This window comes from Globicephala melas, chromosome 6 (genome assembly GCF_963455315.2).
Source record: "Globicephala melas chromosome 6, mGloMel1.2, whole genome shotgun sequence".
NCBI lineage: Eukaryota > Metazoa > Chordata > Mammalia > Artiodactyla > Delphinidae > Globicephala > Globicephala melas.
Genome location: NC_083319.1, coordinates 54,212,541 through 54,230,848, shown reverse-complemented (window position 1 = coordinate 54,230,848; position 18,308 = coordinate 54,212,541). Strand labels below are relative to the sequence as shown.

Genomic DNA, 18,308 nt, shown 5'->3' with positions numbered 1-18,308 from the left:
TGCTTTGTTTTAAAAAAATACATGAAGATAGATTTAAAATATTACAAAGCTTGATTGGCTTCCAAATTGTTGGAGTGAGGGCCTCAGTGTACTCCCTCTCCAACACAACAAAAATGCAAAACAACTAAAATCAACCATTTCGGAGTTCTGGCAATTGATCAAAGCCAGAGAATGAACTGAAACTTGTCTATCCAAGAGAAGACTACTGAACCTTGAGATGACAGTGGCATCTAACTTGTGCCCACTCCCATTCTCCCTCCTTCCCCAGCTTGTGGTATGGTAGAAACTGGCAGCATTGCAGACAGTGGAGAGATCTGACCACTTTTGGAGATCCATGAAAAGCACCATCCCTAGATCACAGTTAATATTTTGTCCGAACTTGTATCTCCCTGGGAAAACTCAGTTCTCAGAGAGTGATTGGCTATTGATTTGACTTAGAGCTCAGCTCAGTTGGGGGGAAGAAAATGCCTACCCCCTGGGCTTTACTGAAACAATAGCAACTGTTGGCAACATCTCCACTGTTTAAGGCTGTGATTTCACGTGCGGCAAACAAGAGCCTGGCCAGGAATGTAGAAGGAAATCCTGGAGGATTAGCCAACCATAGGGAACTTTGAAAAGCTCCAACATATTTCTAGATATCTAAAAGATTGCAGATGTGCAAGGCTGTGCATATGCCCAGGAAAGACCTGGGAAAGGAGAGGATCCACCTCTGGCTGACCTTGAGGCTCTGTGCAAGAAGGAAGTGAAAGCTAGGGCTGTCTTACAAGCTAACTGAAGTTTGAAGGTGTGGCTTCTCACGAAGGTTCCTTTAGCTTTGGCAAAGGGTGGAAGATATACAGGCAAGACATTTAAGGAAATCTTCTGACCAATCACTGGTTGACCACTAAATTATACTGATCCAGGAAGCCAGGCTTAAAAACAAAAAGAAGAATACTCAGTGGCCACATAATACAGGGACTACAGAATTAGTTCATGGAAGTGCTAAACAAATAAGCAGCACCAAGAAAAAGAAGAGAACTAGCGAGAAAAAAATCTTAGTGGGGCAGTGTAGAAGATTCTGCCACCAGAATTGTTAAAATACATTATCTAGATAGCTTGATAACTATCTAGTTAAATAGATAGTTTCAGATATCTATTTAGATATCCAAATAGATATCTAAAACTATCCAAAATGTCTAGTTTTCAACACAAAAATTATGAGAAATAGAAAAGTATGCTACATACATGGGAAAAAAGTGAAAAACTAGCTAACAGAAAAGTGTCCCTGTGGGCCTAGATTCGGACTTAATAGACAAAGACTTTAAGTCAGCTATTGTAAATATGTTTAAAGAACTAAATGAAACCATGTCTAAAGAATTAAAGGAAAGTGTGAAATATCTTACCAAAGAGAATAGCAATAAGCATAGAAATTATTTTAAAAGAACCATATAGAAATTTTGGAGTTTAAAAGTATGATAGCTAGAGTGAAAATTTTACCAGAGGGGCTCAATAACTGATATGAGTTGGTAGAAGAAAATATTAGTCAACTTGAATGTAACTTAATAGAGATTATCCAGTGTGAGGAGTAGAAAGAAAATGAAAATGAACAGAGCTTCAAGAGACCTATGGGACACCTCAAGTGCACCAACACACACATAATGGGAAAATGGGAGTCCCAGAAGAAGAGCAAAAAAAAAAACCCACAAAAAGCAGAAAGAATGTTAAAAGAAATGACAGAAAACCTCCCAAACTTGCTGAAAAAATACTGATTTACGCATTAAAGAAACTTAGTGTACTCCAAGTAGAATAAACCCATCATAGTCAAACCATAGTCGAATTTAGACATCATAGTTAAATTTACGAAAATGAAAGACAAAGAAATCTTGAAAATATGAAGAGAAAAATAAGATCAATAGCTGACTTCTTATCAGAAACCACGGATGCTGGAAGACATTTTCAAAGTTGAAGGAAAAAAGCTGTCAACCAGGAATTCTGTATCTAGCTAAAATCTCCTTCAAAGATGAAGGAGAAATTAAGACACTTAGAAATAAACAAAAACTGAGAGAGTCTGTTACTAGCAAATGTGCCCTATAAGAAGTATTAAAGGGAGTCCTTCAAGTTGAAACAAAAAGACACTAGTCAGTAAACTTAAATCCACATGAGATAAAGAGCAATGGTAAAGGTAACTACATAGGTATTATGAAAGACATACATATAAAAATACATATAGATGCATTTTTCTTTGTAACTTATGTTTTAAAAGACAACTGCATAAAGCAATAATAATAAAACTGTTGATGGGTTTATAACACATAGAGATGTAGTTTGACAATAAAAAGGAAGGCAAGGGAACAGAGGCATATTAGAGGAAAGTTTTAAGTTATTATTGAAATTAGGTTAGTATATATCCAGACTAGAATGTTTTAAATTAAAATGCTAATTTCCAGAGCAACCACTAAGAAAATAAGTCAAAAAATTATAGTGAAAGGAACAACAAGGGAATGAAAAAGATACACTAGAAAGTATCTGTTTAACACAACAGAAGGCAGGAAATGAGAAAAAAAAAGATATTACAGAGCTCAAATATACCCTTAAAGAGTAGAAGTTATAATGTGTAATTTCCATGTAAAATAATATGTTTTTGTAATCTTTAAGGAATGTTACCAGTAGAGAATATTGGTCAGTGGATCCTCTTTGGGGCTTAATTTTTTGATACTATTGGATACTTATCGATAGATTTTAAAAATACGGTATTTTTACCATAGTGAAAAATGCACCAAAGTGAGATCAATGTGAAAAGATTCCATTAACCCTGGGTTCTTAAAATGTAGCTTTGTTTCCCGGGAAATGAAACAGTAATGTATGGAAATGAGAAATTCTCTTTACTTTGTTTCTGAAAGTTTGGGTATGGAAAATTTAGTTCTTCCCCTTCCTCTAAATATGGGAAAGAAACGATGAGAAAAATGCTTTGGAGAAGAGAGGAGATCATGGGAAAAAGGCATCTGGAGATAAATGCACGTAGGAAAGGGTTGTCAAAAAGAAAAATGTTCTGGACAGAATATTTTAGAAGTCTTGAGAGGTATTTCTGCCTGCATTTTCCATATATTGTTGATTCTGTTCTCCATGGGTACCCAGCCCAAATGCATATGTGATCTCATAACAAGGATTGTTCATTGTTCAAGCAGCCACGCTTATAATGTCTTACATATGCCTTCAGAAAATAAAACCCATGTTTAGCTTTATAGTGTGAAGAAAGTTTAATTATATCAAACAATACTTGTAATGTCCTTATTATAGGAAAAGTGATTAAATTGAATTTTCTTATTACTGATTTAAACTATCATTTAAAAATGCAATTCTCAATCTGTTTTCAGTCCCAGCACAGTTGAAGAATGTAGCACAGTTGCATCAGTAATGATGGCTCACTCAACTGGGAGCATCTCTCTGGGTGAGAATAAGTAATATTTTAAAAGTCCTCCAAGTAATTCTGTTATGGTGTACCCCCTTTCCATTATAAGTAACAAATTTAAATCATAGATTCCTAGAATTTGATAGAAATTAGTGTTATTAAGAGGTTATGATGATTAAAATTGAATCTAGTAAGATTATTTTGTTTCTTAAGCAAGTTACAGTGAACCTTTTTAGTACTTTTTCTATAAGCTTACCAAAGTTTTCAAGACATTTTTATTCCTATGTTTTTTTCTCTAACCAGATTAACCATTTTTAACTGTACAGTACAACACGTTAACTATTTGCCCATTGTTGTGCAACAGAACCCTAGAACTTTTTCAGCTTGCAAAACTGAAACTTTATACCTGTGAAGAATAATTCTCCTTTCTCCCCTCCCCTCAGCCTCTGGTAACCACCATTCCACTTTCTAGGACTTTTACTATTTTAAATATCTTGTAAACGTAGAATCATGCAGTGTTTGTGTTTTTGTGACTGTCTTATTTCGCTTAGCATAATGTCGTCAAGGTTTATCCATGTTGTAGAATATGACAGGACTGCCTTGTTTTTTAAGGCTGAATAATGTTCCATTGTACAGGCATACCTCATTTTATTGTGCTTTGCTTTATTGTGCTTCTCAGATATTGCTTTTTTTTTTTTTTTAACAAATTTGAAGGTTTGTGGCAACCCTGCATTAAACAAGTCTGTCGGTGCCATTTTTCCAACAGTATTTGCTCACTTCCTGTCTTTGCATCACATTTTCGTAATTCTCCCAATATTTCAAGCTTTTTCATTATTATTATATTTGTTATGGTGACTTGATTTTCCTATTGCAAAAGGTTATGACTTGCTGAAGGCTCAGACGATGGTTAGCATTTTTTAGCAATGAAGTTTTTTAATTGAGGTTTATGCATTTTTTTAGACATAATACTGTTGCACAGTTAATAGACTGTAGTATACTGTAAATGTAACTTTTATATGCATTGGAAAACGAAAAATTCATGTGACTCACTTTGTTGCAGTATTCGATTTATTGAGGTGGTCTGGAACCAAACCCTCAATACCTCCCAGGTATACTATTTATCCATTTATTTATTTATTTAAAATTCATTTTATTGAAGTATAGTTTTTTTCAGTTCTCTTTTATTGAAGTATAGTTGATTTATAATGTGTTAATTTCTGCTGTACAGCAAAGCGATTCAGCTATACATATATGTTCTTTTTCATATTCCTTTCTATTATGGTTTATTACAAGATATTGAATATAGTTCTCAGTAGGACCTTATTGTTTATTCATTCTCTATATAATAGTTTGCGTCTGCTAATCCCAAACTCCCAATCCATGCTATCCATTTATTTATTGATGGGCATTTAAGTTGCTTCCACTTCTTGACTATTTTGAATAATGCTGTATTGAACATGGGTGTACAAATATCTCTTCAAGATCCTGTTTTCAGTTCTTTTGGATGTGGGATTGCTGGATCATTTGGTAGTTCTATTTTTAATTTTTTGAGCAACCTCCATACTACTTTTCATAACAACTGCACCATTTTACATTTCCACCAGCAGTGGACAAAAGTTCCCATTTCCCTGCATCCTCACTGACACTTGTTATTTTATGTTTTTTGTTTTGTTTTGTTTTGTTTTATAATGGCCACCCTAACCACTCCTAGGTTATGTTAGGTCTTTATTTACTCCTAAATCACTTTCTAAAGAACAGAATAGCTACTTTAGGAGATTTCCTATAATTATTACAAATCTTCACACTGCTCCCTGATCTCAAATACTAGAATACTACTTGGGGCTAGTGTTTTAAATATATTAGATTGAATGTGTAGAACTGGACATTTGAATTACTTCATACTTTACCAGATATGATCCTCTTTGCTTTTGGAATTCATATGATACTATGTTAGACATCACCACGTTATAAGGCAACGATAAAATGCTTTTGTCACTACCTGTAGTTTCTAAAATGGTAAGTGTGCTTTAATGGCATCATCATAGTGGTGATTGCTGTCACTGGGTGGCTTGTCTGCTCTTGTTTCCAAGCATTCCATAAATGCCGTATCTTTGGATGCGTTTCTTCCGCGTATACCTAATGTGCTTCTTTGACGCTCTCTGAACATGGTTTTCTCCATTTCACTTACCCTGTTGTATCTGCGTGTGAATCTTTCTGTCATCCATTCTACACAGATTTCTTGCCTAAGTGGGGTTGTGTTGCCAAAAACTTTGCTTCAGTGATGGTAGAGCAGCTCTCTTCCAGTGCCCTATATTTGATGAGCTAGCCATTTAATAGTAAGTACAGCTTATGGATGATGCTTACGATCATATTCAAAACAGAAGATACAATGCTCATGATCCATCTAGTCCTCACAGCTGAATAAATTGGGGCATTTTCTATTTTGTGGACATGTAGATTGATTGGGAGCTCAGCGTTGTTTCTAACTTCTCTTTGACTCTTCCAAAGATCATACTGCAATGTTATAAGTTTGGGGGAAAAAAAGCCACTTTGAATTTGGGGGCAGATCTGTATTCAAGTCTTGACTCTGCCGCTTGGTTGACTACCTTAAGATATGTTTCTTATCCTCTCCGACTCAGAAATCTCATATGTAAATTGCAGACAGTGATATGCAAACTTTTATTTTAAACGCTTCATTGATATAGTAAGCTTGTGTTCTTAGGAAGTTTTTTAACCAATTGTATCACGTTAGAATTTTCCTCTTAAAAATAGTGAAGGTGAAGGGATTTTTAGACTGGTAATACTTTTATAACCAGTATCTGACAGGAGATCTCTTCTGATGAGTTTGGTTCTCATAGTTTGTCCATTAATTGAAAAAAGTCAGTTAATACAGATCATAAAAGATGATGCATACATCCCACTAACATTTTAATTCAAAGCCTATAAATAGACTGTCTTTTGATTAGGGCCAAGGCCTTTCCTTATAGTATGGGTTTGCTGACTGGAACAATAAGTCTTTCTTAAATCTATATTTATAACAAATCATTTCCAGTTTACATTTTGTTTCTCTAGATTAAAACTATAGAGAGTTGAAAAGCAGTGGTTCTCAAAGTGTGGTTCCCAGACCAGCATCATCAGTATCACATAGGAGTTTCTTAGCATGCAAATTCTTTGGTCTTACCCCCAACCTACTGAATCACGCTAAGAAGGTGGAGATCTGCAATCTGTTTTCTCAAGGCCTCCTTGCTAAAGTTTGAGAGCCACTATTCTATATTTTATGATTTCCACCAGTTTTTGTATTTCTCTTACCCTTGCCTATGTCAACAGCACTGTTCTGTAGTGATTTGCCTTTATCAAGTCTTTCAAAGCTTTTGACTTAGTTTTTGATACATTAGCTTTTGTTTTTGCTTTCATTGTTTATCTAATATGTAATTAAATTTGTTAATTACAGTAACAATAAAACTCCCCTAATCAGCAAATACTACTGATTTGGGGAGAAGATATACTCAGCATTAGGGAGCAGAAGTGAGGGGCATACCAGAGAGTAGTCCACATGCCGTGAGTTTTCAGCACACCACAGGCATCTGTCCGTATGGTTGCAGAGGAAGTGGAGAGTGTGGGTTCAATTAGCAAGTTGGGTAAATGAGGCTGGTCAAGAGAGCTTCTCATATTTATTTTTCTGTGTAAGCTTACAAATTTCTCTGATCCTTCCCTTTATAGCCCTTAATTCAGTACTTTTATGTTAGACTTCTGTCTGTTGATCTGTAAGTAGTCTTCTTGCTTAGAACCTGGAGTTTGAAATGTGTTTTTGATAACTCATAAATCTCTTAGGTTGATGTGGAGGAAGCAGAGAACCCACCCAGCAGCTCACATGGAAGATGTGTACCTATTTTCATTGACACCGAGCAGGAAACTGCAAAACAGCTAATACTTGAAGTAGAAAACAGATAGAAATGTTGTTTCCTAGCCTGAGACAGTAACTTTTGCTCCAGTTTTTAGTGCTTACTTTGATTTGGGAGAAAGCAGTCATGTGTGGGGATAGTTCAATTCAATACATCACGATGGCCATTCCTGCCGAAGTGCAGGTGAAATATTTGCCCACCATTGAGATACAAAAGGGGTTATGTAAGTCAGTCTGGAATCTGGCCTGCTGAACTGAAAACAGTGCTGTTTGGCAACATTCTGGATGGCGTTTTGATTGAGCTGCTTTTCTAACTGTACGTTTTAATTATTTTTATATTTTTAGCCACATTGCTGATTTCACAAAGAGAAAGGGGGTAAATAGCCTGTCTGTATCACCTCTGGATCGTATTGTTGCTGCAACAGTTGGGTCATAGTACTTCTATGAAACACGATTAGAAAACTACCTAATACAAAGAAAATAACTGTCGTATAGCAATATCAGGATACTGTGACAGTGGTCCAGTAAAGCAGCAGTACTAGTCCCACTGAAGTTCAGATGCAGATTTGATATTTGCTTAGTATTCATTCTTGAGTGACACAGTGACCCAGTCATTCCACTAACAAAACAATAGCTGCTATAAATCTGATTAAAAAAAGAAGTGACTGTTGCTTAAGATAGACTGAAGTTTTGTTAAAGATAGGCTCTAAATCTATATATTTTATGTGCGTAGCATAAATTGTGAGTCTCTATTTAAATTCCACTTTGTTGTCTGGAGAAGGGTTTAATAAAAGCAATGAAACTTTAGTTTCATGCCAAACTAAAGTAAAAGGAGAACAAAAATTAACAGATAATAATTATCGAATAAGTTTTGAATGGTAACTGTAGACTAATGACGTATAACTGTTACATAATTTTATTGTTACAAATATTCCTCTAGAATGTTATTATCTAAGTTTTATAGATGGGTAAAATAGATTAAGAAAACTGGTGCCTTGCCCAAGGCCATGAGCTAGGATTTGAACTGTGGCAGAGCCCAAGCTTTTAAATACTACTTTACACCTTAATATCCGGTGCTTTAATATTCCTGGCCTGCTTTCAAAAACTTCTCTCTTCCTGTCAATTCCAGAGATAACATTCAATAACTTGACAACAGTGACCTTTCTAAACAAATATAGAGTGTTACAGAACCAGGTGGCCCAAGATTATATTTTATTTTTCTGGCTCAAAATAAATTCCCTGCTCTTGGAATGATAAAGTCCAAAAAAGACCCTTCTGTGTCCCAGGACTTCATCAGGCCACATGGCCAGCTAGTGCCCTTTTTCATGAGCCAGTCATGAATACAGAGCCTATGTCTTTATACTGTAATTTAGATTAGGGCCTAATGAAAGGGCAAGAAGCTGCTTTACTAAATGAGATCATTCTGGCTTTCAGAAATGGCAGTGCATTTGGTTAGAAAGATTCTGAGGAATTAATGACAGAAAGGCAGTACTACTGTCTGGCCTATTAAGTGGATGTAAGCAAGGAGAAGGCTGATTCATAATTTAAACTCTCAAATTAGGCATCTTTTTTTCCATTGGGATTCAAGTAGGATTTTTTTCTAGTATTAGAAACCTTGTTCTTGATCAGTCAAAATCTGGGTGGAAATCTTTTTGACAGTCATAGACAAATATCTTTGGAAAATAAATTCTGTATTGGAAACATAAGTTATGTCATATGGAAGCATAAACATGATGCTTTTATGAGCTCACTTACATTTAGTAGATTTCAGATTTAGAGAGACCAAGTTACACAGGGTAAGCATAGAAATGTTTCAAAGATATATTAAAGCCAACTTGTAATTGACAGTAAAAATTACAGTGACAGACACTGGACGTGGAGTCAGGAGGCCTGTGTTTGAGACTTTGCCATTACTCTGAAGGATCCTAAAGCAAGTGGTTTAAATTCTCTGTGAGTCTCAGTTTTCTCATTTGTAAAATGAGGCCAGAATAATATTACCTGCCTGCCTTGTTTCATTACAGGGTTGTTCTGAGGACCAAGTGAGGGGGCATGTAACAAAGTTATGGCGATGTATAAAGTTACGGTGGCATCTAGTACATAATGGGAAGTGTCCTCAGTTGTGAGTAGGGCAGGCCTGCATTTGGAATTGCTCTATTAGTAGTTTGGTAATTTGTGCCAAGTCACCACAATCTTTTTTTTTTTTTTTTTTTTTTGGGTACGCAGGCCTCTCACTGTTGTGGCCTCTCCCGTTGCGGAGCACAGGCTCCGGACGCGCAGGCTTAGCGGCCATGGCTCACGGGCCTAGCCGCTCCACGGCATGTGGGATCTTTCTGGACCGGGGCACGAACCCATGTCCCCTGCATCGGCAGGCGGACTCTCAACCACTGTGCCACCAGGAAAGCCCCGTCACCACAATCTTGAACCTTATTTCTCTCACCTGTGTACAATAATAATCCGTCTCACAGAGTTGTGAGAGTTACATTAGTTGTAGATGCTATTTTTATGTTTTTATAAAATAGTGATCAACTGGGAATTATTATCTTGAACAGATTTCAGAAAGTTAGAAAAGAAATAGCCACAGGCTTCTTATCTGTTCCCAAATATCTTAGCAATATAAATAATACAAAGAATATTAGAATGATTGCCTCCTAATCATATTTTTGTCATTTCTGCTGTGTATGTGCATTTGGATAACACTGTCACCAGCATCATCAATTGTAAAGGATGGCAACCATCACTCAATCTTGATAGATACAGATTTCTAAAAATGTAAAGCCAGAGAAGAATTCTGCTTGGAGGTAGTATTGTGTTACGAAAAGAACCTGGGCTTTGTTGTCCAAAGTTAGGATGGAATCTTGATCCTGTCAATTACTAGTTTGGGGACAGTGGAAAATTTACTTAATGTTTGGCGTAGCGTAGCTCCTTAACTATATTATTTCTTTACTTATCGCACAGGCCATGTCTGTGTCTATACCTTAGCCATTTCCACATGTGATTCTTGGATCTGAGATGAGTTTGCTTTTTATGCTGTTATCAGTTCTTGACCTTTTTCTTCCTTGTCTCCTACAAATACAATAGTGATTCCTTCAGATGGAAGGGAGGAATTGTAGCAAATCAGAATCTTGGAACTGTGGGTTAGGTGTAGTTAGAAAAGACTTCTCCTTAAGGCTGGTTTAGGAACTTAAACATGAAGCTATTATTTTTAAAACTATAATTCTGTTAGGCCATTTGTCAAATTTTTTCTTACGTGATTGAGTTTCAATTTATCTTTGTTGGTTTTGCTTATATTAGGGGTACATGTGTTTAAAAAATTCATTAGACAGCTAAATGGGCAGTGTTTTAATATGGAATTTTAAAATACTATTAAGTGTATTCTTGTGAGAAGAGCTCTTCAAAAGAAATAACAAGAAAATAATGTTTTATCACTGAAAACTCAGTAAGAGCAAATGTAGAGAATGTTTATGTTCATAATTAAGAATAATGACCTTTGAAAACTTTTAAGAACACACTGTTAAGAGATTCCGTAGTTTATATATTGATGATAATAAGCTTGGATTTTTTTTCACTTATTAAGAGTGTTCTTTTCATTCTTATTTGATATCCAGGAAATATACAAGTTGATCCTTAAATTTAGAAAAAGAAAATTCAAAACCAGTTAGCTGTTCAGTTCTAGATTCTAATGGACTAGATTGAAAAATGGAAGATTGGTAGATAAAGACAACATTATACAACATAGAAGCTGGTGATTCAGTGTGAATTTTCTGTCATTTATCAGCATTTTAACTTTGGAACGTGTTTTTCTTTCTTTCCTTTTGTTAATTAAATAAATGGCTAAAATGTCTCCTTTGATCATCTTAATGAAATTTCATTGCAACCACTAGTCTGGGGTTTCAGTTGAATTTTTTTAATATGAATTTACATAGAGAGGCTTTATATCTGTCTAAATTTTGGCTACGCTAATTAGAGGATGGATATTACAAAAAATTGGCAGTCAGTTTTTTTAAGTATTAAAATGAATTGGTTAAGAAAAGGGATACAAATGTTTAGTGTTACATTTTTCAGCTTGTTTTTACATTGTCCTTCAGAATGTTTAATATTTTGTAATGAGATTTCTTCTTGCAAAAAGAAAACAATTGGGCAAAAATATGAGAAATGTTTTCAGTTTTTCAAGGCTAATGTTGACTTAAATAGGTCTAGGTCTTCATGGTTGACAGCTGCAGATAATTAGCTTTTCTTTCTTAACAAAGAAAGCAAATGGAGCTGCGAGACATTCATTGCCTTTTCTGTCATCATCATAATAATGTATGTATTTAACTTCTGCAGTTCCTTAAATTGATTTAGTGCTAAGCTGCCTACATTACATACAATAGGAGTGACAAGTGAAAGCTGCAGCACATATTTGCGTGGCAAAAGGGAGCAGTGATTGACAGCAAAGTTCCTCTCTACAAGAATTAGCAGTGTTTTGGAGCTCAGAAAGGACCAGATACACAAATTCTTAAAACTGTAGAGCAGATTCACGAAGTGAATTTTAAGAAGTGATTGCCACTTGGTGCATTTGAGTGTCTGTGTGCTTGGCTGTGGGTGAGGGGCACAGACGGACAGAATCTCACCTGACTGCCAAACGTGAGGAAGTTCTTTTTAAGCATATTAGTATTTGTAATTTAAGATTGATACTTCCAAATTATAGATCAAATTGTGACTCTGTATTCAGTAACTGAAAATTTCCTTCAACTCTAACTGATTCACCTTATTTGAAGAAGTCAAATAATACATCTATTCAAATGAGGATTTTAAGACTGTAAATCAAGCTGTTCTTCAGTGAAAATATCCATTTTCACATGTTTCTAAAACTTGAGGGATCATTTTTGGAAAGGTAATTGTGTAACGCTTTGTGGTTTCTTTTGACCAGAGAGTGGCTAAGTGTGATCATCTTTCAAAAGTACTCAAAATATCCTGCAGTTCCTTTGTTTGTTCGACAGCAGCCCAGAAGCTGCGGTTGAAAAGACAGTTGGTGATTGCTGTTGAATAATGGTCTGTGAGGAGCCCAGAATGCTGGGCTTCATACAATACCATGGAAATGCTTTTTGTTTTGGTGACAACACCTTGTATGCCTATGAGGTGGAGGGGAGCCCTACATGTCTTTGTACATTGGCAGCCTCTACTGGCCATTGCAAAGTGTAGCATTGACCTCTGTTCTTTCCACTTCGGGTTGCATATGGTTTTATTTGGGCTCAGCTCTCACTTTTTTGTTAATCTTTTTTAAAAACTAGTTTATCTATTGGATCTCGAGTTATAGTTATTTTAAGAGCTACTAGTCCAAAATTGTTGTCTGTAAACTAATATAAAGAATGGAAATTTTTAGAATTTTGGGAGAAGTTATGAATATAGCCCTGCCCTGCGAAATAACTTCCATCTAAGAAGTAAGATAGATTTTAAAATACTTTCTCAGTTGCACGCCTTTGATTAGGGATTTACTTGTTACTGGCAAATAACTCTGATCCCCTGAAAGAAAGCCTTGACTCAATGATAGATTTAATTAAACACATGTTCATTTCTTCTTTAGTTTTAGGTGTACCAACTATTTTAGAGGTTTACAGAAAGTGGGTGTAAACTCTTACTGGGCTTTATGATTGTAGGTACCTCTGGGGATTGGTGGAGGGTCTAGACTGTTAAGTGTAGACAATTACAAATGTCTGTAAATAAAGTATCCAATTGCAGTAAACCCTGGGTTATTCTGGTTTTAGCAGTAAAGACTTATATTTTGTTTGACCCAATAGCTTTGTGTTTGGGGAATAATTTGACCACACTAGGTGATTTCCTCAACAAAACAGATCTGTTTATTGATATTTCAGTTTTATGAGTGGCTCTACTGGTCTCCTAATTAATTTTTTTGAAAGATATTCTTTATATGCTCTTTTTAAAAATTTTTTATAAATTTATTTTATTTATTTTTGGCTTTCTTGGGTCTTCGTTGTTGCACACAGGCATTTGCTAATTGCGGCGAGCAGGGCCTACTCTTCGTTGCGGTGCGCGGGCTTCTCATTGTGGTGGCTTCTCTTGTTGCGCAGCACGGGCTCTAGGCATGTGGGCTTTAGTAGTTGCAGCACACGGGCTCAATAGTTGTGGCTCGCGGGCTCTAGAGCACAGGCTCAGTAGTAGTGGTGCACGGGCTTAGTTGTTCCGCGGCATGTGGGATCTTCCTGGACCAGGGCTCGAACCCGTGTCCCCTGCATTGGCAGGCGGATTCTCAACCACTGCGCCGCCAAGGAAGCCCTCTCCTAGTTATTTTTGAGTCTCTTGGCATTTTCAAATAAGACACCTCGTTGAACCTTTTTATATAGTCTCATAGATACTGACTTTCATTCCTATTGCTCCCACTTATTCCTGGATTATTATAGTAGAGTACTAGTTGATCTCCTTGCTTCCATGTTCTTTGCCTTCTAATTCAACTGATACAACATGGGCATATGTATTTGATTAAAGTACTGCTTTTATCACATCATGCTTTAAAAAAAATGATTTAGTGTTTTCCTTAGAAAAAGAGCTTAATAGTATAGAGAACAGAGCAAGAAAGGAGCACTGGGCTAGGAGTAGGAAGATCTAGGGTTTTTTTTTTTTTTTTTTCCTCCTCGTCTCTTGCTGTACTACTTAAGCATAAAAATATACCTTCCTAAGCCTCTGTTTCCCCATTCTATAAAATCATTTGTTGTGAAGATTGGTTGAGATAATGTATGTGAAATTGCCATGAGCTCTGTACAACTCTATTACTTTCATTGCTACAGAGTAAAAAGACCAAATTCCTAAGACTGGAATTTCTTTCCAAACAGCTCCATTTCTGTACTGTGCCTGACATATAACAGGTACTCAATAAATGTTACTTGGGTAAATGAATCCTATCTTTCCAACCTTATCTTGTACTTCTCTCTAATCTTCCAATTCGGGTAGGTAGTCTCTACTTTCTCCATCGAAAATATTGTTCACATAGTCACATCTGTGTCAGCCTCATGTTCACTCATCTTTTTCAAACCCATTTTTCAGGAATGATCAAGTCCCTCATACCTCATTCTAGTCCATGTTTGCTTTCTTTTCTACCCTAGCAGTCTTCCTGTCTTTATCACTCATCACTCTATTTTGGCATATATATTATCTTGTATTATTACTAAAAGTGTCCTGTGTGTATGCCTTCTCTTCCCAGGTGTACTATAAGCTGCTGCAATACAGGAATGTTAGCTTTGATTTTGTAGTTACTCTTTCAGGATATTTTAATGTGACTTTTAATATATTCAGATTGATATATTGATAAGTATTGGTTTATATTGTATTTGCCAGGAGATAAAGCTTAGGACTGGCAGGATTGGCAGGTTGTTAGAAGTGAGACACTAAGATGCTGGCAGACCACTGATACTCTGATTTATAGAGTAAAGACTTCAGATTGTGAGGGCTTTGGGAAGGTTCCCCTATGGGGCACATAATGACCTACATGTTATTAGTTAGAGTCTTCTATTTTAATAAAGTGTCCTTTAAAATATAGATGTCTTGGGGCTTTCCTGGTGGTGCAGTGGTTGAGAATCCACCTGCCAATGCAGGGGACACGGGTTTGATCCCTGGTCGGGGAAGATCCCACATGCCGCGGAGCAACTAAGCCTGTGCACCACAACTACTGAGCCTGTGCTCTAGAGCCTATGAGCCACAACTACTGAGCCTGAGTGCCGCAACTACTGAAGCCCGCGCACCTAGAGCCCATACTCTGCAACAAAAGAAGCCACCAGAACTACAGAAAGCCGCATACAGCAACGAAGACCCAATGCAGCCAAAAATAAATAAATAAATTTATTTAAAAACATATATAGATGTCTTAATTAGTAAGCAGGTCCTTGTGTACTTATATAGTTACTTTGCAGATATAAATGAAGTGAAAAAAGGCATAGAAATCATAGGGATGATAGAGTGACTGACTTTTCCACTGATAACCTTTTGGGTTTTTTATTAGCATTTGCATTTTTACTTATTCAAATCAAACAAATTGCATTTATTTCTTGGATAGGTAAGTTACCAGACATTCTCACCAATGTATGTCTTCAGCATATATTTGATTGCTTTTATTTTAATTGGTTTTATTGAGGCATAATTTACATACAATATAATTTACCAATTTTTAGTGTACAATTTGATGAGTTTTGACAAATGTATATGGTGATGTACCACTATCACATCAATATGTAGAACATTTACATCACCTCAGAAAGCTTGTTCATGACCTTTTATAGTCAATCCTTTACCTTGTCCTCAGGCTCCTGGCAACCATACCTCTGCTCAATGTCATTATTGTCTTGTCTTTTCTAGAATGGAATCATACAGTATGTAGTTTTTGTACCTGTTTTTTTTTTTTTAGACTGTACTTGTATCATGTAGTTTGTTCCTTTTTTTTTTTTGCGGTACGCGGGCCTCTCACTGTTGTGGCCTCTCCCGTTGCGGAGCACAGGCTCCGGACGCGCAGGCTCAGCGGCCATGGCTCACGGGCCTAGCCGCTCCGCGGCATGTGGGATCTTCCCGGACCGGGGCGCGAACCCGTGTCCCCTGCATCGGCAGGCGGACTCTCAACCACTGCGCCACCAGGGAAGCCCTAGTTTGTTTCTTTTTATTGCTGAGATGTAGTTCATTGTATGGCTATGGCACAATTTGTTTATTCTCTATACTAGTTGATGGGTATTTGGAGTGTTTCTAGTTTTTGGCTATCATGAATAAAGCTATTATGTACGTTTGGTATAAGTGTTTGTATAAGCATATGTTTTTGTTTTACTTGGGTAAATGAGTAGGAGAAAGATTGCTGAGTCATATGATAAGGAAATACTTTAACGTTGTAAGTAACTGCCAAACTATTTTCTAAATGTACCATTTTGCACCTCCACTGGTAATGCATGAGTTCCAGTTGCTCTGGATCCTTGCTAACACATAATATTGATGGTGTTTTTAATTTTAGCTCTAGTTCCAGTGAGTATGTAGTAGTAATTTATTGTAGTTTTAATTTGTATTGCACTAGAATGACTAATGATGTTGAGCATCTTTGCATATGCTTATTGGTCATTTGCATATCCTCTTTTGTAAAGTGTCCAGACCGGTTACCTACTTCTAAAAAATCATGTTTTTTGTCTCCTTATTGAGTTCTTTTTAGATATTTACATATTTTGGATACAAACCCTTTATCAAAAATATGTTTCGCAAATTTTCCCCCTCACATTGATGTGCTTGCATATTCATTTTCTTAAGGGTGTCTTTTCAAAGAACAAAGGTCTTATTTTGATGAAGTTAATTTATCATTTTTTTCCTTTGGGCTTTTTGTGGAGTATTAAAATTTTTGTCTAAACTAATGTCATTTAATTTGTCTGTTTTCTTCTAGGAGTTTATAATCTTCTCTTTAGGTTGTCAATACATTTTGAGTTAATTTTTAAATATGGTGTAAAGTAAGTTTCATATCTTACCATATGAGTAATCCAATTTTTTCAGCACCATTTGTTGAAAAGACTATAATTTTTTCATTGAATTACCTTGGCATCTTTATTGAAAATCAGTTGATGATATTTGTGTGGGTGTATTTGAATTCCAATTTTTAAATTATCTTTATGTCAGTACCTTATGTTCTTGTTTACTGTAGCTTCATAGTCTTAAAGTTGGGTAGTATATGATTCCTCTCATTTTGTCTTGTGTTTCAAAATTGTTCTGGTTATTTTAGGTCCTTTGAATTTGCATATAAATTTTAGAATTAGCTTGTCAAATTCCACCAAAAAATTCCTGGGATTTTGATTGGAATTGTAGTAACTCTGTAGATTGATTTCAGGAAAATTAATATCTTAACCATATTGGGTATTATGATCCATGGACATGACATATCTCTATTTAGGTCTTCTTTAATTTCTCTTACCAGTGATTTTTAGTTTTCAATGTATAATTCTTGCATATCTTTTTTTCTTAAGTTTGTCTCTAGGTGTATCATATATTTGATACTTTTATACTAGCATTGCTAGTACTGAAGTATAATATGGCTGGTATTGAAATATATTTGACTTTTTATGTATTGACCATATTGCCTTATAATGTTACTAAATGTACTTGTTATTCCTAATCGCCTTTTAAAAAAAATCTTTAGGATTTTCTGCATAAGCAATCATGTTGTTGGCAAATACAGTTTTACTCCTACCTTTCCAATTTGTCTGCCTTTTATTAACACATTATTGACTGGGGGATTTTTGCAGAAACTAATGCCTGTGGCCAGAGATTTGTTATGTAAGTGAATATTGAAATGTCTCCGGTCAATAATGTTCAGGTAACAAAAGACGTATTGAGATGTCTCTGGTCAATAAGTTGTTAATCTTTCTTGGCTTATTACATTGATTAGAACCTACAATGTTGAATGGAAATGGCAAGGGAAAATATCCTCGTCCTCTTCCTGATCTTAGAAAGAGAATGTTTTGTCTTTGACCATTAAATATGCTGTTAGCTATAGGTTCTTTTTAGATGCCCTTTATCGCCTTGAGGAAGTTCCCTTCTATTCCCAGTTTGCAGAGAGATTTTACATATGAGTGAAGGTTAAATTGAGGTGATTTTATGCTTTTTTTCTTTTAGCCTCTTAATCTGGTAAACTACACTGATTGATACTGTAATATGAGGCAACATTTGAATTCTGGGATAAGTCCCATTTTATCATGATTTATTACACTTTTTATATGTTACTGGTTTGATTTGTTAGGATTTTGTTACATTCTTCTGTTTTCTTGAACTTTGGTAGTGGTTAAATTTTCTTGTAATATTTTGGTCATCTTTTTAAAAAACTGGAGTAATGCTGGCCTCATAAAATAAGTTGGTGAAGTTCCCCCCTTTTATTTTTGGAAATAGTAATAAACACCAATTGATTTATGAATTGGGTGATACAAAAGGTCACTTATGTTACTCTAACAACCTATTTCTTGTCACTGAAATAAGAAATATTTTAATATATGCTATAGGGCATGTTCTTCCTTTCAG

The 18,308-nt window shown here is 35.7% G+C and overlaps 1 protein-coding gene across 4 annotated transcripts in view; it reads left to right on the top strand.

The window, feature by feature from the left end:
• The window catches only part of RFX3 (regulatory factor X3), a 289,839-nt gene that overhangs the window by 54,283 nt on the left and 217,248 nt on the right, over positions 1-18,308 (top strand). Inside the window, exon 1 of one of the 4 annotated variants that reach the window (XM_060299987.1) lies at positions 3,376-3,427. The exons of 2 other annotated variants lie outside the window; for them this stretch is intronic. In XM_060299987.1, the coding sequence (XP_060155970.1) occupies positions 3,394-3,427 (34 nt within the window). In that variant the 5' untranslated portion in view covers positions 3,376-3,393. Of the gene's footprint in view, positions 1-3,375; positions 3,428-18,308 lie in introns of those variants that run through there. One more of the 4 variants, XM_060299985.1, reaches the window with a different exon arrangement.